This window comes from Rhamphochromis longiceps, linkage group LG13, assembly GCF_057381845.1.
Source record: "Rhamphochromis longiceps isolate RC_006_pf linkage group LG13, R_longiceps_female_GT1.1, whole genome shotgun sequence".
Taxonomy (NCBI): Eukaryota; Metazoa; Chordata; class Actinopteri; order Cichliformes; family Cichlidae; genus Rhamphochromis; species Rhamphochromis longiceps.
This window is the reverse complement of record NC_140569.1, coordinates 11,445,620-11,468,273: the sequence shown is the minus strand read 5'-3', so window position 1 is coordinate 11,468,273 and position 22,654 is coordinate 11,445,620. Positions and strand designations below refer to the sequence as shown.

The window sequence follows — 22,654 nt, the reverse complement described above, 5'->3', positions numbered from 1 at the left end:
AAAATCAGAATTGCTTATATATATATATATATATATATATATATATATATATATATATATATATATATACATATATATATATATATACACACACACACAAGAAGGCCTATGACTCAATGCCCCACAGCTGGATACTGGAATGCCTAGAATTGTACAAGATCAATGGGACCCTAAGAGCCTTCATCAGGAACTCAATGGGGATGTGGCGTACAACACTAGAGGCCAACTCCAAGCCCATAGCACAAGTCACCATCAAGTGCGGGATCTACCAAGGAGATGCTCTGTCCCCACTGCTGTTCTGCATAGGCCTGAACCCCCTCAGTGAGATCATTAACAAGACTGGCTACGGATACCGACTACAGAACGGAGCAGTTGTCAGCCACCTCCTGTACATGGATGACATCAAGCTGTATGCCAAGAGTGAACGAGACATCGATTCACTGATCCACACTACCAGGCTATACAGCAATGACATTGGAATGTCGTTCGGACTGGAGAAGTGTAGTCGGATGGTAACAAAGAGAGGGAAGGTAGTCAGAACTGAGGGGATTGAACTACCAGAAGGCAACATTGCAGACATAGAGGACAGTTACAAGTACTTGGGGATCCCACAGGCGAATGGGAACCATGAAGAGGCCGCTAGAAAAGCTGCAACCACCAAGTACCTGCAGAGGGTCAGGCAAGTCCTGAGGAGTCAGCTGAATGGTAAGAACAAGATCCGGGCCATCAACACGTACGCCCTGCCCGTGATCAGGTACCCTGCTGGGGTAATAGGCTGGCCAAAGGAGGAGATAGAAGCCACTGACATAAAGACAAGAAAGCTCCTTACCATGCATGGAGGGTTTCACCCCAAATCCAGCACCCTGAGGCTGTACGCTAAGCGGAGGGAAGGGGGCCGGGGACTGGTGAGTGTCAGCACCACAGTCCAGGATGAGACAACGAACATCCAAGAATACATTAGGAAGATGGCCCCAACTGACCGAGTGCTCAGTGAATACCTCAGGCAGCAGAAACCCAAGAAAGAGGAGGGAGACGAGGAACCATCATGGAAGGACAGGCCCCTGCACGGTATGTACCACCGGCAGATAGAGGAGGTGGCTGATATCCAGAAATCCTACCAGTGGCTGGACAAAGCTGGACTGAAAGACAGCACAGAAGCACTAATCATGGCAGCACAAGAACAAGCTCTGAGCACAAGATCCATAGAGGCTGGGGTCTATCACACCAGGCAAGACCCCAGGTGCAGGCTGTGTAAAGATGCCCCAGAGACAATCCAGCACATAACAGCAGGGTGCAAGATGCTAGCAGGCAAGGCATACATGGAACGCCATAACCAAGTGGCCGGCATAGTGTACAGGAACATCTGTGCCGAGTATAACCTGGAAGTCCCGAGGTCAAAATGGGAGATGCCCCCAAGGGTGGTGGAGAATGACCGAGCTAAGATCCTGTGGGACTTCCAGATACAGACGGACAAAATGGTGGTGGCTAACCAACCGGACATAGTGGTGGTAGACAAACAGAAGAAGACGGCCGTAGTGATCGATGTAGCGGTTCCGAATGACAGCAATATCAGGAAAAAGGAACACGAGAAGCTGGAGAAATACCAAGGGCTCAGAGAAGAGCTCGAGAGGATGTGGAGGGTGAAGGTAACGGTGGTCCCCGTGGTAATCGGAGCACTAGGTGCGGTGACTCCCAAGCTAGGCGAGTGGCTCCAGCAGATCCCAGGAACAACATCGGAGATCTCTGTCCAGAAGAGCGCAGTCCTGGGAACAGCTAAGATACTGCGCAGGACCCTCAAGCTCCCAGGCCTCTTGCTGTGTTGCCGCACAGCAAGAAGGTCCTGAGTTCAATTCCACCATCAGGCCGGGGTCTTTCTGTGTGGAGTTTGCATGTTCTCCCCGTGTTTGCGTGGGTTCTCTCCGGGTACTCCGGCTTCCTCCCACCGTCCAAAGACATGCAGCTTGTGGGGATAGGTTAATTGATTAATCCAAATTGTCACTAGGTGTGAATGTGAGTGCGAATGGTTGTCTGGCCCTGTGTGTTGGCCCTGTGACAGACTGGCGACCTGTCCAGGGTGTACCCCGCCTTTCGCCCTATGACAGCTGGGATAGGCTCCAGCGCCCCCCGCGACCCTGAAAAGGATAAGCGGAAGCGAGTGGATGGATGGATGGATATATATATATATATATATATATATATATATATATATATATATATATATATATATAAATTAATATATTTGGGATTTTGTTTTGTTGTGTTTAAAAATATGGATTGTACATTCCTTCAATTGTTTGAAATAGGCATATCTATCTAAATTTGCAATGAAAAAACAGAAACTCACTAAGTGAGTGGGGTAAAGCAAATCAAAGAGTTTAATAAAGGAGCTGGCACTTTATTTGCAACTTTAATTCACACACACGCAGACGCAAATATGCACATGCACATTTAAACTGTGTCGTGTATTGCGCTGTCCTGGGCCACTTAAGATTAGATTAACATGCCATGACCCATTCTGTGATTCCCACCCCTAATTTCTAGTGTCATAAAATCGATAAATCAGAAAAAATAACCAAGTACAAATAGTATATTTTGCACGGCGTGCAAATACGAGTATTCGGTCCAAATCCCAGCTGTCATGGGCCGAGAAACAGAGCACAGTTACCACAGAACTGTCGCAAATTAATGTCGGTCTGTAAATTTGTTCTCAGTTAAGTGATAGATAATTTATAATGTCATCTTTTCAGTGTTGAATCAACCATTAGAAAGACCACAGAAACTTGGTTGTCATTAGGTTTCAAAAGAAGATTAATCCAGCCAGAGTCACAGTAACTGAAAGTAGCTTTAACAAGAATTTGGCATCCTAACAAACATGTTTATTATGTAAGGGCAGGATTCACGTAAATCTAGAGTAGGCCTGAAGCTGAGGTAAAACTTTATTCTATATTTTTCCCACTGTGGACAAATATCCACTTCACCGCTGTGAAAGAAGATAGTTCGTCTTAATCTTGCGGTTGTTATCCTGTGCTGATCCTCACTTTTTATTTCCTTTCTCCTACCTGTGGAAAGACTCCTACTGCTGTGTTGAGCTGCCCCAACAGTTGAAACTACATTTCAGTTTTCTACCTACTTGGGGAAAGAAACTTAAAAAACACCTGACAGCATTCACGAGGAATGAGCTCTGTGAATCAGTCTTACCTTTCGAAGTTTCAAGCTGTTGCCCTTGAGGTAATGCTTTGCACGCACCGGCTGTTAAAATGAACATCTATAAAGTCACTTTGACTGACCTCAAAAAGGCCTTTGATTGAGTAAGTGGGCACTTAAGAAAAACCCATCTAACTCTGGTCTGTTTTGACTGAATGCTGCTGAGGGGGCTATTGTAGATAAAGCTAAAAATTTCAGTTTCCAAACTTTTTAAAAGTTCCTTACTGAGTCACATGCTGGCTGAGTCATTGGCCGGAAGTCAATAATCAATACTAGCCGGCTGTGGAAGTGGTGAAAGCTAAGTAGCATAGTCATCAGCACATGGAAAACCCCAGAAGGGACAACTGGCCCACTCCGCTGTTTCAAATCACCAGTATGAGCAATCCTCTTTTAGTCACTGCCCCCACCACCGCCACCACTATTGTCTCATATCAATGCTGAACTTTTCCCTCATTAAATGACCTATATTAGACCAGCAGATGATACTGTAATAAAACCACCTGACCATTGTACTGCAGTCCACATTTCCTTATAACGTCTGGAAGGATTTATGTCTGTCAAGAAAAGGTCAAAGGATTCCACAGTAGTGCATACTTTTATAACTTTCTTCTCAAAACTGAATAGTTTTTCAGTTAAGTTACATTTTTGAGGATATGCTGCACACCATGCAGAGATGGGGCAAGTTTTTGGCTAATAGTTCTTTGGGAATCCCATTGTTGGTGCAAAAATAGAATTTTATGTCTGTCAAGCTGTGTTATTGTTAGCATTTTTTAAAAATATATAGAATAGGAACAAATGTGTTTTTGTGACAGGCTGCTAGTAGCAAAGTCCCAGGAGATGCATTTTATAATGGGGTCTTTGTTAAGTTGTCTGTTATGTGTAGACAGAACACTGCTTCATCCCTCTATAGTTGAATAATTCATAGGTCAGTGCTTAAAAAACAACAAAAACCCCAAATATTCTTTTCTTAAAATAGTCAGGTACAAGGACTGGACTGAAAATGAGTGAAAAAAGTGAAAAAGCAAAAAAACAAAACAAACAAAACAACAACAACAAATTAGAAACCCTTGGAAAGATCTGCAGAAAGTCTGGAGAGTTATTGCTTAAGACCACTTTTAAAACATTACACACAAGTTTAGCCTTTCCCTGGAAGCAAAATATAAAAATTCAGGGTGACTCAAGATTATTGCACAGTTTGTTTCCATTTCATTTATTTTGGACTTTTTTCTTCACCTCATTTATTTGTCAATATTTGCTTTAAATAATTAACACACAAGAGGCCTTTTAAAACAATTAAAGTAATAAATATAATAATAATTTAGATATGTACAATGCTTTTCAAAAAATCCAAGGACACAAATATGTTGCATTGATAAAATAAATTGAGATGAAAGTACTGGCAGTATGCAGTGCAGTAAGCTCTAACTGGATTGGCTGCAACAGTAAACTATTGCTTACAAATAAATGCATCAGCAACAATAACTTACTAAAAAAGTAGATGTCAGCTTGACACTTTTAGCCTCTACAGACATGATGGCTACTTACTTTTAATTGAGCAACTTCATCAATGCAGGACTTTTTTGCAGAGGTAAAGGTCTTGAATACATCCTACAATGTTGCCATCTTGAAACACCAAAGTTGAACAGCTTTTGAAAACCCATGAACATGCAGACAGAGGGGTCTGCAAAGATTTCACCCTTTCTTCAAATTAAAAAAACATAAAAATGATCAAATTCAAATAAATATTGCTAGTGTGCATTATATTCCTTGGCAGTCTATTGAAACCTTGCATATTAGGGGATTTTGTTGATGCTCTAAAGGAAGCAACAGTTGCTAACATGAAGTAGAAATCTGACTCACTGAGACTTTGATAGTAACCTTTACTTTAAAATGTGGCATCCACTTTTTGATCTTAGCTGGCAGCAAATCCGTGCTGCTGCTTACTTGCAATGCTTTTGTTGCATGCTGTATGTGCTTTGTTTTAAAGCTTGAGACATTTGCCAAAACAACAAAAACATGAGCTTTGCAAAATCTTAGTCAAGCCTAATAATGTTGGCATATACACCCTGCCCAGTCTCCTCATCTGTGTTAAAAGGCGGAGCACAAGTGGAATTGGGGATTTATGACAGGTATGTCGGATATGTACATCCTGCTGGTAAACCATTTACTTTACATTAATCTATCAGCCTCATTCTTACCCATATACATCCTCCAGAGTCAAACGTCTCTTGTGTTCTGACAGTGCGGCCAGTCCCTCAGAGTGACTTCTGAACCCGGATTGTTCCATCAGAGCCCCAAAAGCTTCGGAGCCCCATCCTGGTATGAGGTGGCAGAAGAGCGGGGAGAACCCTGGAGAGAACTGTGAAGAGGAACATCTCAATGTTCTTCTGACTCTTCTTCTCAGTGGAAAGCACCTCGGAGGCGGATCGAAACCAACCCCCACTAAAAAATTAGTATACACAGCTTTGTGTAGGGGTGAAGACTGACATTCACATTGTTTAATTGTGATATGTCCCCCTTTTTATGGGCCACTACTCCTAAGAAAGTAGTAAAAGTTGATGCTGACTGGTTCAGAGAAAGCAGTTGTGGATTGAACAGCTGGTTGATGACGCAGCCACGGAAGCTCTTGTGCTGATCAAGCCTGACCTCCAGTGGCAATTGTGTGGAAACACAAACTAAAGGGAACCAGTGAGCTACTAAAGCTGTACTGGTAACCTGTGGCAAAGAGTAATTGAGCATATTGGTTCAAGAATTGTACCACAATAAATCTTTGAAGTATTTACTGTTTTCTTTCTTTAATTTCTGCTTTTGCTCCACTACAATACAGAAGGAAATACAGCACATTTCACACCACAATTACTTACTAACGTCAGGGACTTTCCAGAGTCGTTGTAGAACATAAAATTAATATAAAAACTTGGATTTACATCATAAAGTTAGTAAATAGTATTTGAAAATCTAAATATTTTGTGACCCTGAAGAAGCTATAAAAATGGTTCTTCTGATGAGAGTGCATGGGAAACTGAGGGCTGAATTTTCTTTTCACCAAATGCACTTGACATTAGACAAACAACGTCTTCAAATGCTCAACATGAATTCATCCATATATTCCGGGTTGTGTGGATATTTGGACGTCAGTTCACACATCAAGCATTCATTTGTGTTATGTTCGATGCCTGCAATGTTTGTAAAGTAACTTAACATTTACATAGTCCATTATACAACATATGTTGTGATTTGTCAACTTCTGGGCACTTCAGCATGCTCACATTGATGGTGAACTGTTAGTAAGTTGGAGATAATAGTAGAAACATTACCTGATCTGAAGAGTCTCAATTTCTGCAGCTGTATTTGGATGGCAGGGTCAGAATTGGGCAGAAACAACATGAAAGCATGGATCCATCCTGCATTATTTAAACAATCAGCTCACATTTTTTGTGGTTTTGAAATGGTGTGGGCCTCTTAGTACCAATTAAGCATCATTTAAACATCACAGACTAAGTGAGTAATGTTGCTAACCATATCCAACCCTTTATGACTGCAGTGTATTCATCTCCAAAGAATAAAATAATCTCTGAAGGAAAACAGGGATCGACGTGAAGCGCACCTATTAAAGTGACCAGTGAGTGTATAACAGCATTAGAAGTAATGTACCGTTTAATGTACTGATATTGCTTTCATTTAATTTCTATAACAATATTTTTGCTACTTTCCTTGTGGAATCACTCGTTCTTAAACTTCAGGGCTTACAAAAACATGTTGACTTTTAATTTTAACTGATATGCTGAATTTAAAAAAAACAACTTTTACAGAGATAAAACCAGCAGCTGAGAAGTTTTTCACTGTTAGAATTTCCTGTTTATATGAACCACATTTCTATTCATTTCTATTCTCTGTTAATATCTCTATCTCATCACCAGCATGTTTATTCTGTAACTTCTCAGACCTGAGGGGGTCAGCATTGTGCAGATAAAGACAGCAGAAAATCGAGCACATAAATTACAAAGATGCGTTTAATGTGTTAAAGATATCATCTTACAGTGCTGCTTTTTCTTAGAGCTGCACTTTCGGGAGATTTTTACAGCAAAGAAAAGAAACAAAAGTCTCTTCGTCTCAAGTGAAAGTTGTTGATACTTTCTTGTTATGCACAACTGTTGAATAAATATTACTTCTTTTTGTCTTCATGCTCAATTATTCACGGAGACTGAAGAAGTCACTCCCACTGAAAAGGCTATGTCCACACAAACAGATTCAACTTTTTGGGATATCTTCATTTTGTGTTGTTGGTCAAACATGTCAAAAACATTTAAACATGATCCACCAACGAAAAAGGAATAACTGTGGAAGTACTCAGTAGTTTTATTAAGCACCTATTTTATATGTGTTTATATTGTAGATGTACTGTGTAGCAAAATACACTGCAAATACCCAAGTTTGACTATCATGAACTGTGGTGCTACATGAACAGAAAACAATGGTGCAGCAGATTTTCGCTCTGTGACGTGAAAAACAGAAACAACACAGAGGGAAAATAATTATAGTCCATGGTGTGGATTAAAAAGTTCCAGTGTGATACCATTTGTTTTCTCTTCCTGCTTCAGTGCTGTGTTACTTTCCCTTACGATCTCTACCTTTGTGTTGTCTTTCCCTTCCCCTACCTGTCTCTGTTCTTGCCACTCCCATTTTACAGAGAAACCAAACTTGCCACAACATGCTGAGCAAAGTCTAATTCCCAGTCAGGGAGGTGCTGGGTGTGTACACCAGAAATGTATGACTCACATCGTTGGATCTCTGAGCTGTTTATCACCAATGTGTGTCTCCACTTGTATGTGGTAACAAATGCTCTGTGTGTGACGATAAACTACGAGTGGCAAATTAATGTTATGCTGCCAATACCACTGAACAAAAACTCAGGTTGACATGCACATTTAACTTTAATTTGTAACTTTGAAGTTACCGATGAGAAACCCACCAGTCACTTTATTAGGTACACCTTGTAAGTACTTGGTTGAACACTCTTTTGGAGTTACAGAACTGCCTTCATTCTTTGTGGCACAGATTCAACAAGCTGCAGATTTGCTGGTGGCAAAGTGTTTGATTGTGTTGACTGTGATTAGTGACTGTGAGTACTGTGAACTCACTGTCATGCTGAAGAAACCAGTTTGAGATTACATAATCCTCCTGCGAGCAGCCATCATAAGATGGGTACACTGTAGTTAGAAAAGGATAGACATGGTCAGCAGCAATACTCGGGTAGGCTGTAGCATAAGGCTGTCCAAAGCGTGCCACTAACAGCCTGAGCCGTTGATATAAAGCAAGATAGATTCATGCTGTCATGTTGTTTGAGTCTCACCCTACTAACCAAATGCTACAGCAGAAATTAAGACTCATTTGTTTTTTCAGTCTTCTTTTGTCCAATTTTGCTGAGCATATGCAAATTATAAGCTCAGTTTCATGTTTTTAGGAGAAGTGGCACCCTGTGTGGTCTTCTGCTGCTCTAGCCCATCTGCTTCAAGGTTCAACTAAGAAATGTAGTAAATATGTTTTAAGGATGTTTTATTTTAATCAGTGTCACGCAGATGACTTTCAATTGTTTATTTCTTTTAAGTCCAAAGAGGTTTATAAGTACAGACCTTGCACAAGTGCTTTCACTATATTAAAAGTTAGGTTGACAATTTCATCTTAACTTAATAAAGGGAATAAAGAGAAATCCTTGTTTGTGCCCCTAACAGAATTCTGCCAAGTTGCGCTTCATTCTGTCATCCCCTGAATTAGAAATGTTACTGATGCCTTTATTCCATTACATCTTAGTAATTACAATTCATTGTTCGCTTGTCTTAAAGCTTCCTTGGAACATCTGCAGGTTGTTTAGACCAACTAATGTGAGGCTTATGACTAAATCCAATGACTCACAGGTCACACCTCTGCTAATTCAGCTGTGCTGGCTCCGTATTACCATCACAGTCCACTTTAAATTTATGGATTTAACTTCTCCATCAAGTGATCAGGACTCAATACTCAAAGAGTACTAAAGGAGCTCCCGCACCCTGGAGCGTTCACTTTCTTAGCCCAGCTCTGTTGACTGATCTATTATTGTGTTGTGATATTTATCTCAAAACTACAAATATTTCAATTTGACTTGTTTATGCACACAAACTTCACTTTATCATTTTGTCCATATGAGCAATACAAAAATAGTCACTGCATTTCAACAAACACTCAGAAAATCTTTCCAAAAAAACTCTTTATTGCATAAAAATACACACGCTACCAAAATTATTCAAACTACAGCAGAAAACCAGCTAGATTTCCAGTGAGACAGTCCCTATAGATCCATACAGTTACTAATGATATATAAAGCTGGAACTAAAAAGAAAAAAAAAAAAAAAACAAGAAAAAAACAGAGATCCATGCCTTGAGCAAAAACATGTTTTTGTTGCAATAGAGTTAGGAAGAGTAAACCTGCTCTCATTAAAAGGTATAAAATAACGGTTGTTATTTAGCAACAACTTTATACAATCTACATTTAATGCGAAACGCTTCAACTGGGTTGTGGCCAATAATCGAGAATCAATTACTAATAACTACTTCTTTGGAACTCTTTCTTTAATTGATTAGAAAAACTTCATCTTGCTTGGGCATGAAATTTGTCTCAACACGAACAGACTTGTCATAAGTCAGTAAAACCTGACTTACCAGTTGGATCGAACATTCAAGGATTCAGAAACAACACTGAAGAAGCTAAGGCACAAGTTGTCCACACAGTAAGTCAGATGATTGTACAACATTGTTTCTGTGTCTTATCAAACAAGAAAATGTCAGCCAAAGTGGCATCATGAGAACTTTTGGCGGCCTTTAGAAAATACACATTTGGTCATCTGTCAGCAATCTGCCAGTATTAAAAACACAGTAAACCTACTGAGTTCATCGCGAGTCCCTTTAAACAAAGATTTTGACCACCTAAAACAAAAATGTTACCACATTTAGATGTTCTAAAATAACTATGATGTGGACGGGGATATCAGTTGTTATCAAGTTCGATAAAGGTAAAAAAAAAATCTGGATACGAGTTGTTCTTTTTTGTTGTTTATGTTAAATTAATCATTGTGTTCAGTGGAAATTTCTTTATATTGTCTTCCAGTTTAGAGCGGCACGCAGAGAAGCAACATGCACTGGAAACCAGAAAACAAGAAAACAACTTTTTCCGGGATCACAGCAATCATCAAACTGCCGCCCTACTCGAGAAGTGTATCATTAGCCTTATTCATGATGGGGTATTGAAGGTGTTTTTGGCCGACAGAGGTGGAGAGGTGAGAAGTGACGCTAAGAAAAATCTCAAAGAATTTAAAGATTAAGTTCCTAAAATCAGGTGAAGATTGTCTCTGACATTGTTTGTAATAAAAATTACAAGAAACAAAACACATTTTTCCAAAGTGAAGCAGAAATTGCTTCACTTCACAACTGTGTCAGTGTTTCCTACACTGTTGTTCGCCAAATCTGATCGCAATTTAGGCCGTGATTTAATTAAGTTATTAGAGGCATAATAGAAGGTTTGTGTTATAAATAGGTTTTTTGTGACTTAAGGGGAAATTATGAGCCATTTCTCAGAATATTACTCCCTTCCTGCATATTTTTTAAAACATTTTTACTCTTACCTTCAATCGCTCTACTTAATTACACATCCAGACAAAACAGCACAGTGAACTCCCCCAGTTATATCCCTTTGGTAATATGGAAATTTAGAACAGAACTATGAAGACAAACAGCAAATGAATAAGAAAATGTATAAAAAGTTACAAACAGGAAAGTTGAACCACACAGACATTTTCTGTATAACTTGATTACATTCCAGAAGCAAAGTCTACTTCTTATCATCTATACACAGCAACATACAGAACAAAAGACACAGAAAAACTAATGATGGCACACAGGACAAATCCAAGAAATGATACTGAATGATTTGATATCCTGTGCAAAATATTTGACTCTGGATTGCTTATCAAGGAGATACAGACAAATCAGGCAAAAAAAAAAAAAGCTTTATACCTAACCTCCTTTAAGTTGAGTGCACTTAGGTGATCTTGCATTGACAATAAAGCACAGTCTCGTGGTCCATTTGTGAAATATTCACAAAATGTGAGCTATTTAGTTGACTATATGGTCATTATTTTATTTTTTTTATTTATTTAACTTTTCTATACCATCCTTTTAGGGACACATAAAAACATGTAGTAAATATAGTAGGTTAACCCAAGCGATACAGTTTTCCTAAATATAACCAGGAACTTGTGTAACCAAACATATAGAATTATAAAAAATATCAAATCAAAAATCAAAATGAAGTGTAAAATTAATGTTTGTCTGTTTCTTGGTCCTTTGATTGACGTTTGCAACTATTTCACAAAGTGATGTGAGACTGTGTTAGAGAGTTACAGTTATAAAAGTACAGGTAAATTGATAAGTGTGTTTTATATGACAAAAACAAAAAAATAACATCATGATTATTATTTCTTTCTTAATAAATCTAAAATAGAGATCTGTGTACTAAAGTAGATGCAGTTCCCAATTGCAGTCCACTCCCAGTAGGAATTACTTCTTGCCTATAACTTCACTCACAGATTGTAGAAGAGTGGTTTTCCCATTGCTGGACCATATTAAACTGAATAAGCCATTGGAAATCTTTGGTGAAACGGCACAGTGTAAAAATGTTCAGTGGCCAGTCCAGATGCAGCTCAGAGCGAAAAGTGGAAATGGCTATGACTGGGTGGGTCCCCAGGTTTTTTCCTTACTCAGAAGTATAGAGGTATTTGACCTTTGCCTGGCCGCTGAGTTCATCCTCATATCTCGGCAGGCAGCAGAAGAGGATGGCGCAGCCGATAGAGATGATGGTGGCGCCCCAGCCAAATCCGTAGGCCCAGGTGTAGTAATAGTTACCCTCAAAGATCAGCTCATTGAATTTGACTGGGTAGATGATCAGAGCGATGATTTGGATAATCGCTGCAGAGAGAGACAGACAAACAAGGCTTGGTGCACAGTGTGAGGTGATAATCTACACTAATAAATCAACTAATGCCAAACTGCCTAAACCAGCAATGGCTCAAACTAATTGTTTTTTTTTTTTTTTTTTACTTTACTAGAAATGTTGTCTAAAGTCATTGTTAATGGTCAAAAGCTAATTCAGAAATTAGGGTTTCAGGGCTTTAAATTACAACATGATGAGAACTACTTCTTTTCCTGGGATAATTAAGCAAAGTACATATTTAAGTTTTATTTAAAAACTGATATAAAGCTATGTGTTAACAACTGCAAAATGCCTCCGGGTTCACTCCACTAAATTAGATGGAAAATTAAACAATGCAATAATGATAACCTATTATTACATTTGATAATTTATGCAAGATCTCATTTTGGGGATAAATTGTTTAGAAGCTGATAAATGATCTATTGCATTTTTTATTAAGCAAGAAATAGAGGGAGATTTTATATAGCAGATTGGCCGAATAACTTACTCTCACAGACCAGTCAGTGGTAAGTAGAGTTCATTTTTACTGTATAAATAAAAACCTACTAATAAAAAATATATTTAAACCATAAACTAGATGAGCAGAGTTTTAAAACCATTACAGAAAACAAGGAAGTTGAACATACTTAGTCAGTCATGCAGTCAACACTACACTGATGGTAACAGCAGGGTGTGAAAAATACCTTCACAAGCTTGTGTAAGAGTTTCATCAGCATATCAACATCTGGGAGTTCGAGGTGAGTTTTGGCAGACCTGTCATTATTACCAGGGATTATTCATGAGAAAGGTGTGACTCTGACTCAGTTAGATCCACTTTCCCATGACAGATGACTATTAAAACAGCATTATTTTGCTTAGGAAAGGCAGGGAGTGAACATAAACTACTCTGTTTCAACACGCACTTTCACATTAATTGCAAAGGCAGGCCTGAATTTTTGAACACTGCATTAACATATTAAAGGGGACGGGCCCCACAGTTCATCTACTTGACTGAAGCAAGCTCTTTTATCTCACTTTCTGTTCCTAATAGGCCAAATTTCTTCAGAGTCGCTCGCCTCATAAAAAAAAAAAATGCTTTGAATGGCAGATGGGTTGGGCTCCTGTGCTCACAGCCAGAGCCAACCACAGTAGGAATGACCAAATTAGGGATATCCGCTCTCTTTGACATCATACGGACACAAGAGTAAAGACTTAACAAGTGAAGAAAATATAGTTTTGAAGGAATGCTTGCCAAAAATCATCAATATACTCTTCTTTTTCTATATTTCATAAATACACAGTTTAAATCAAACGTTCAAGTTTAGTTTGTTTTGTTTGATTTTTAACCACCACCTCTTTTTGTAAAACCCTCCACCAGACTGAAACTGAACTTCCTCATCCCACTATTTTGCACATTTTGTTCAAACACCCGACTTTATTTTAAAACTCCTGTATAATCAAAATCTCAGTTGCAGGCAACTGCAACCGACAAAGTGATGTATCCAATCCAATTCAACATATTTCTGTAAAATGCAGCTATAAAATAAACCCCGAATCTTGGATTTGATTCAATGTAGGATCATATCTTCAACAAGGAGCTGTGTGGGCTGAAACAGCAGCTGGGATGCCGTCGAATAAAAATAGGAAAATAGAGTTTTGAGGTGGCAGTCATTTCTGCTATCTTTTTGGTGACTATTACAGTGTAAAGCAACTTAAAATAAAAAAAAACACCCCACCACCTGTAACTGTGTCAGGGTCTTTCGTCTGTGAGGTGAGTCAGTCAGTCTGTCTGTCTGATAAACACACCAGCTGTTGCCACAGCAGCGTCACGCCTCAGGGGAAAAAGGCCTTTTCCTACGCTCACCCTCTTAACGCCAAAACACGCAGTCATTATCAGCGTCACTAGTTTTATTGTGTGATTGTATGCAACTCCCACATATTTCCCTTCCCTATTTTACAGTTTTGGTGTTGGTATAAAATAATATTTTCAGATTATTACTTTTTTTTAACCTATTTTGCATATTGCTTCTATTTGGGAAGCTGCTGTCTGAACATTTGCAAGCTTAAACATGTTATTTGAAGATTAAAGCATCATGTAATGGACCGATAAGACCGGAGGCATGTTTGGTATCAGTTTCAGAGATTCTAATCTGTGGTTGAGTGTTGCTCTTCGTGTAGTTAAAGTTAATTTCATTTACCAACAAAGAATATCTGAAACGGAGGATTATTTCTTCTTCTCAATACATATCGCCAGCCCCACCTGACTTTGTTTACAATATTTTTACTGTGTAGATGTGGAAGTAATTATACCTGCAGAAATTAGGTGTTTGTGTGGATGCAAGTTTTTGTGCATGTGTGTGTGTGTGTATCTTACCAACAACGATCAAGAATGCTGCAACAGCAACCATAAGACCAATGTTGATGTTACACATCGCCACAATGGCCAAAATGAAGGCGATGATGAGGATGATTAGACCAATGATCATTAGAGCAGCGACTGCCTGGGCCCAAGCTGGAACGAAACATAAGCAAAAACAATTGTGACACTCAAGAAGAAACAAAAGTCTGAAAAGTTCAGTTTTTTTAAAAGGAGTCTTTTTTTAAGATTTTCAAACCTGGTATATCAACAAGTGTTACAACAGTGTATGTCTTATACGCCACACAAGGTACAACTCCCATTTCCATTTTTAAGTTAATTTTCTTAAAAACAAAACAAAACAAAAGAAAATCTCTGAATATGTTCTGTTAAAAATGTTGGCACATGTTACCATTAAGCCCTCAGAGAAAACAGCTGCAGAAAGTTACAACTGTAAAGCTGCGCACAGACTTTCCAGTCTTAGTGGGAAGGTTTCGGCTGCTTTATGCCTCAACACAGCTTTGGTTTTTCTATTTATGGTTAATGTTCAGTAAAAAGATTCATGAAAATGAAGGAGGCAGCACTCTTTCTGCACTATTCATTCTAACTTTATTGTGCACCTCTGAAATCAAACCACCACCTTTTTGTAGAAGCTCAGGATTTGAAGCATTAACTGCTTACTGGGTCAAATTTTTATGCGTTAAAATTGTCCAAAAACAACAGTTTATGACAGCTCAGGATGCAGCTTGGTGGTAAATCCAAATCCCTCTCACTTTTGTTTGTGGAACTAAATGAATCATCTATTGTTCAATATGTCTACATGGTGTTTAGTTATTATTGCAGCTCCCCTCCCCAAGGCTGTGCTCACACAGATTGCAAAGTTACTAAGGTTCAAGCTGTGACAAATTTTGTTTTGCTCACACACACACACCACACCCTTAAAAGCACTGGAATTCTCTAAAACTCTGTAACGTCGGCAGACATGCCTCTGAACTTTAGCAGAGATGCAAACCTCCCAAAATGCAAATTTTTCAATCTTTTGGACAAAAACTGATATGAGTTGTTGGCCAAATACTCAGCGCACCACCAGCCTTTGAACAAATTATCATGTGACACTGCTGCTGTTTGCAAAGAAGCACCAAGAGGTGTTCATTGTATTGTGAATAGGTTTTACTTGCATCAAGGATTAAAAACAAAACTTCCTGAGAGTTTTAGGCTTTATGTAAGCTCGCCATGTGGATCAGCACAGCATTACACCCAATTTACTGATACTGGATAAGTTACACCCTAAATTATTCACAGTGTTTTGCCTGTGAATGTGTTCAGGTCATGGCCTACCTGCCTCAGCCCCAGGCAGCATCACATACACATCAGACTAGTCCAACTGGTTCAGCCTTCCATACCCATGTCAACATCAACCAAGCTTCAAGCTCACCAGTAACACAGTGTTCTGCTTTTCACCAAACTAGACTGGTTATCAACAGTTTGATGACTTCAGGCTTATTGTGAGATTCAGTCCAATAAACTTACTACAAGTATTTCTTCAAGAAGCAAAGCTCTCAAAATAAAACAAGTGAAACAAAGGAGACAGTCACAGAGAGACATGCTACTATTTCAGCTGTTTTACATGGTGTCTTGATTCATTATTGGTAGAAGAAAAAGCTTTTGAGTTTCTGAACTGATACTTTTTGCCATACGAGAATTAAAAACTGATATAAAAGCTCCTACACTTAACGATGACTGTTTAATTTAAAAATATTCATGGGTGTGTCCTTGTTTACTGGGTGAGCACTCGAAATGCGTGTCCCAATCACTCACACTTACTACTATCCAGCTGCTCAGCATCTGCTTTCCCCATTTAATCAAAACACAAAGACATTTGGCTGCCCTCCTACATTTTTACACTATCGCTACCCGCGTGCCTGAAACTGCCTCTAATTGCAAATTTACTAAAATGCCCTATTAGTATGATTATGAAAACATACACTGACTTTCCCATATTTGACAAATCTAAACCTTCAGATAATAAGGATAATTTAATAGCTTTTATTCTAAAAAGCTATTAGAATAAGGCTTTCACAGAGGCAGCTGGGATCGACAACACCCTGCGCTCTCCCTGAAAGAATTTTAATGGCACACTCTCTTAACCAGAAACTCCAGTGTTAGAAATGCAGTAAATCGTACTAAAATAGCTCCTTGGTTTTGTTTTTTTTACTTGCTGTTTGCGCATTTACATTTTTCACAGTTTGGGCTCAGCTAGAGAGCGGTGACAGTGAGTGGGCGATAAGCATTAAATCTCCAAATGCTGGTATTTAATTGAGGGCTAAAATGATTACAGCTACTCAATTTTATTTAGATTTCACCAACTGGCAACAATCGTCATCTCAAGACACTTAATATCGTTAAGAACACTTTCTGTCTATTATTGTAGGATCTTTACCTTAAAATATAAAGTGTCTTGAGGTGCTTTGAAGTATGAATCATCATGCCTGATACTTTTGATTGAAAATAAATCTGAAAATTACGCTCTGACGGATATTAAAGTGGCTTTTTTGTCATTACTCTCTCTGCACAACAAACTGGGAAGACAAGCAGCAGATTAATAGATAAAGAAAGCAGTGGTTAAGTATATCTTTTGCAGCTATCTTAATCTGTTACTAATAAATAAGATATACAGACTGGCATGTATCATACTTAATCCTTGGAATCACTGTATCACTGTGGCTCTAAGAGTGTGTGTGTGTGTGTGTGTGTGTGTTTTAAAACAATGTATAGTTAGTCAGTTCTGACTCAAAATGGGCTGCTGTAATTTGAAATATCACTCTTCCTCAAAGTGATGCAAAATTCTAATTTTGCCTTAATGCTGTGCTCCCCTAACTGCCCTAACACACTCATAAGGGCGTGACAAACTTCTTTTGTCTCAGCATACTATCATATCACCCAACCCTTTGCCATCATCCATAGTCAAGCCTGTAATTATGTGATTTGTTCAAGCACTCATACCAGAACACTGAAACTGCTTCTTCCTATTTAAAACTGCAGTTCCTGAGAATTCAGTCTCTTCAGCTTTACAGGCAGTTGGCCTAAACGCCCTGAGGGGGAGTTAGTTTGGTCTGCTTCCAATATTCACAACATCCTACAACTTACACACACAAACTGTGCTCTGGTTGTGTTTGTTTCCTTAGTTTTCAGAATATCCCTACAAGTATTTAAGCCAGAGAAACCGCGGGGCCAAAATGTACCCTTCATCTAGCCAGCAGCCTTCAGGCAGCTTTGTTCTGCTTCTTCTTCTTTGTGTAACAGCTTCAGCCCCGCTGAGACTAAAGGACACCAAAACAGTAGCAGAGAGCGGTTGAGGCAAATAAGGCTAGGTTCACACTGCAGGTCTTAATGCTCAATTCCGATTTTTTGATCAAATCCGTTTTTTTTGTCTGCTTGTTCACACTACAAATAAAATGCAACAATATTGTTTGACTGATGGCCCTTAATATAAAGACTTCGGACTTTACGTTTCCCAATTTTTGCTTTAAGTTATTTTGTTGTTAACATAATAATGTAAATAACCTAATAATTATCCCTATTGCTGTTTTAGAGAGGAGCAGTGCTTCAAAGGATAGTTGCAGATTTCTGTCAGAATCTGGAGATTATACAGTACAAATAAAATGTTCACGTTTCTCCAACGTTGTCTTCCCAACAGTTTCACTGACATCTGGCCAGGAAGCGTTCGCGATGTCTTCTCGGGCGCTTCTCCAGCGCTGATAATTGGCGTCTGTCTTGTGTCAATGACGTAAAAGACGGATTTAATGCGACATGACCGTTCAAACAGCAGTCGCTTTCTAAAACATCGGATATGTATCGGATTCAGTACCACATAAGTGACCCAGATCGGATTTGAAAATATTGGATTTGTGCCGTTCACACTGTCATACCGTGATCGGGTATGGGTCGCATAGGGACAAAAAAATAGGATTTGATGCGCTTTCGCCTGCAGTGTGAACGTAGCCTAACAAAACTATTTAGCCTGAAATATCAAAAGAGATCAGAAAAATGCCAGAAAAACACTGACAACATGCTAGAGCTATAATACTCTCTTAACAACCACACTGGCAATTGTTGTTGTTGTTGACTTTTTGGAGCTGCTGTCACACAGCCATGGATATTTACATTAAACAGTCATCTTAATTAGGGCTGCAGCAAGTGGTTATTCCCATTAACAATTATTTTCTCAACTGACTGTTACAGTGAGGTCATTAAATATAATAAAACATGACACCACAGTTTAGTAGACTGTATGTGTTTTGTGTAAATAATACAAAACTAACTTATTTAGTGACATACAGTAAAACTGAGGTGATCTGTTGAACTGCTGATTAATAAAGTGATCATTTTAACCATGTTTTAAACTAAAACACAGGTGTGCATGCAAAGTATGAAACACAAAAAAGTAATATCAACAGACATCTAAAAAATAAGGGGCATTTTCCTGTGAGTAAGGTTTTATGCCACTGAGTGCTAAAAGTACTTTTTTTTTAAAAATGTACATATTACACAAAAAATACCAGATCTTGCTTTGGGGCTGTGCTCCATGCTTAGATCTCTGGTTATGTTTTCTAGAAATGGCATTAAAGAGTGCAAGCAACTCCTAAAATAATTACCACTGTGAATGGCGAGTCTAATAAGTGATGCTACATGTATGCTTTGCAGACCCTAATTTGGAGCTGTGTGACATTAGGCTGACCTAGGTGACTTTCAAAGAGTCTGATAAGAACAACAATAGTGTCTCTGTTGGCCACAGCAGGCGTGGAGCAACACAAATAAAGCCTGAGTAGGAGAGACCGAGAATACAAGTCTGTTCTGTTCTCAGTTATTGTTCCACATACTGGGTCTCCTTGTGTGTCGGTGAGTTACGTTTCTGTGGCTGACAGTCTTTGCTGAAGAATAAACTCATCAACTGGTTCTCCCAAAATAGTCTGTGTGAAATTCTGCTTCTCTTTGGTTTGGGCTGGGAGAAGCTATTAAAGTATTCTAAATGTACCCGAGTTGTTTTTGTTTTTCCTGATATGGTTTTCGCTACCTGTGCAGATTCACAGAGTTCACAAAGTTCTTGTTCGTAAGGGTTTATTCAGGGTGCCCTTGAATCATTCTGATGAGTAAAAGTATTTTAATCCATTAAGTCATAGCAACAATGACCTCATCTGTCAACAGTTTGTCTTTATAGGTTTAATTTCTTTGTAAATCCATTTTTTTCAGGGGCTGTAATCAAAAGTGGACCTTCTGGTCACTAATAGTAAACCCTGAGGGGGGCTGTGCAATTAAACAACTACTACTTTTCAAGAAGAACTTATCTCTGTGGTTGTTATGCAACCACCACAGTTGTGGGAACATATTTCACATATGGGTTGCTATGGGGATAGCACTATGAGTTTCACTGCTTTGATAAAAAGAGGTTTATACATTATATGTACTGTAAAATGCACATTAGTTATTCGTGTGTTCTAATATGAAGATAACCTTTAAAATGACATCAACCAAGGATTCTATAACAAGGATGCCACAATTTACACAAACACCATCAAACAGCAGCTCTGCGCTGTCTTCTATGAAGGCCACATTTAGTAATTATCTTGATGATAAGAACATCAATATCTTAACAGTAAAAAAGCTCAGGCTTCACTTACTAACAGGCTTTTAGTCATCTTTGGTGCCTGTTGGTTGCACCCATTTCTGATACTTCAGAAGTATGTTTTCAAGATTCATGCTAATCCTGCCATTAATATTAATAATTAACATTATTAACCATAAAGGTGAAAAAAAAGGGGGGGGGGGGTGTTATGGTTACACTCCATATAAAAATTTACAATTTACTTATAAATATGTTTTCACAACCATAACCTAAGTGCGACTGCCCCCAGAAAAGAAAATTCTTCCTCCGCCAATGCCCAGGTTTCATACTGAACAGGATATTATGTGAGGAATCGTTTCTTTATTCATGATTCTTTTTGCTGCCGTTTATCTACGTTTGAATCGTTTTGCCTTCTTCGAACTAATGTTGTGACCCTTCACACAAACTAAAGAACAGAAAGCTATTTCAAGGAATGTTTCTCCTGGCGTGAAGACGTCAGCCTAGAAGGAAGGCACTCAGGACTTATTATCCAACAGCATTCAACCGCCTTTCTTTCAACTGCGTTTATTTAAGCTGGAGGTGATAAACGAGAAAAGAGTTAATGCTCGTGGAGACCAAAGTTCATTCCGCCTGCTTGCCTGACTGTTGCAGGCCTCCCTCCTCCCCTCAGCCTGGACTTCTTTAGCAGAGGTCAACACCCTGAAGTTACAATATGGGAATGTGGAATTTCGCACTGACTCGAGGTTTATTATTGGCTGCATTAAGGCATCCCATTCGCTCTTGTCGGATTATCTTTGAACAGCATATTGTGTATGGTTTATGTGTGAGGTAGACTGATACTTACAGAACTCCATGAGCGACTGGCACTGCCAGTTGTCTTTTAAGCCGCGGCACTGCTTCCACATACTGGCGTAGTGAGACTTGGCGTCCTCGTCCTCTACCCATCCCGATTGTGCGCAGATGGCGATAAGGTCAAAAATAATGGCGAAGAGCAGAAGCAGGGGAATGATCCACCTGCATCGAGGGTAGGCGATCCCACAGCGAAACATGACCGGCGATCAGCGAGCGGTGTACACGGAGAGGAAAGGCGAGCAAAGGAGCCGAAATCTGTCCGCTCAATGTCTTATGCGTCTTTGCGCAGTGACAGTGGGTGATGTGAGGATATAATATAAAAGCTCCAGCCCCACCCAAGAGTGAAACGTACCCGTCAGCCAGGTTAGGATCGTGAAGGGCTGGGCTTATTTGGATACAATAGCAAAGTATAGCCCAGCCCCACTCAGTGTGTCATATTACACACCCAACAACCGGCCTGTGACCGTTACTGTCTTAGCTCGAGTCCTGATCACAGAAAGGATTGCGTTTAACAGAAGATAGTTGAGCTGAATGCTGCAGAGATGTACTTTTCTTTTTCGGAATTCCAACAGGTAGTAATGGGTGATGTGCTGTGAGGCAGAAAATATAAAGAGAGAGTACAAAATAAATGTAATAAATGTAAAATGCCACAAGATGGCAGCCCAGCTAACCTTAATATTTTCTTTAAAGGTAAGGAGGTAAAAAAAACAACAACAACACACAGCGTTTGGCTGTATTTATTCTGTATGCCTTTATGATTTTTACATGGAACTGTCTATCTAATCAAAAATTAAATGTATGATTCCGTAACTTATTGAATCATCTTTAACGGCAATAACTGTATATGGAGGGATTTTGGTCCACTCAGGTCCCTGTTTGAGCCATGCTTTAATTGTGAGACAGATGGTCTCATATTTGACTCTAGAATACTTTGGTATAAAGTGAAGTTCATGGTCAACTTGACTGCAAAGTGCCCAGATCCTTTGGCTGTAAAACAAGTCCAAATCATCACCCTTTCATCATCGTGCTACAAATGAGGGGTTTTTTATGGGGCTTTGCTGTGTTTATGGGGTTTTAGGAAAACCTAAGCTGTGCTGCCAAGCTCATTTTAGATAGAATAGGCTTTTCTCCTGGCAACCCTTCCAAACAAAATAGTATAGCTGCTACTTACATCCTTAATTCTTATGGAAGCAGTAAGGGTGTATGTAGTTTTTCCAAAGGATTGCACAGAGTCCTGTGAAACCTTTATTCTTCAGATGAATGTAGGTATCTCCTAATAAAGAAGTAAATTAAAAAACATACTGTGATTGTAGATTACTATAATAAACTGTTAGACAACACTCAGTTGTCACCTTTGGAGAGCACATTGGACTTTTTTGGTCCAACACCTAATTACAGTTTGCTTGTTTGCTTTAGCACATTTCTCACAAGTTCTCAGTTCTGAAGATTTCTTTTGCAAATTAGAGCATGCTTATGCATTCAGAAAAAAACCCCACTTCTGCAAAAGCTGTAGCTCACTGGAAATACTTAATTCATGTGTCAAAATGTTTTTTGTTTTTTGTATTGATCAAAGAGTAATGACTACCAGAAATAGATAAATTAATATTTAGAGAGAGAG

General features: G+C 39.0%; 1 protein-coding gene across 1 annotated transcript; it reads right to left on the bottom strand.

Annotated features, from left to right (window-relative positions):
- Positions 1-9,429: 9,429 nt before the first annotated feature.
- perp (p53 apoptosis effector related to pmp22) lies at positions 9,430-21,419 on the bottom strand. The gene is made up of 3 exons (XM_085427619.1): positions 21,029-21,419; positions 14,580-14,717; positions 9,430-12,201 (listed from the first exon to the last, which is right to left on the bottom strand). Exons 1-3 carry the CDS (start codon positions 21,231-21,233, stop codon positions 11,990-11,992), a joined length of 555 nt encoding a protein of 184 aa, XP_085283745.1. The 5' UTR covers positions 21,234-21,419; the 3' UTR covers positions 9,430-11,989.
- Positions 21,420-22,654: the final 1,235 nt, after the last annotated feature.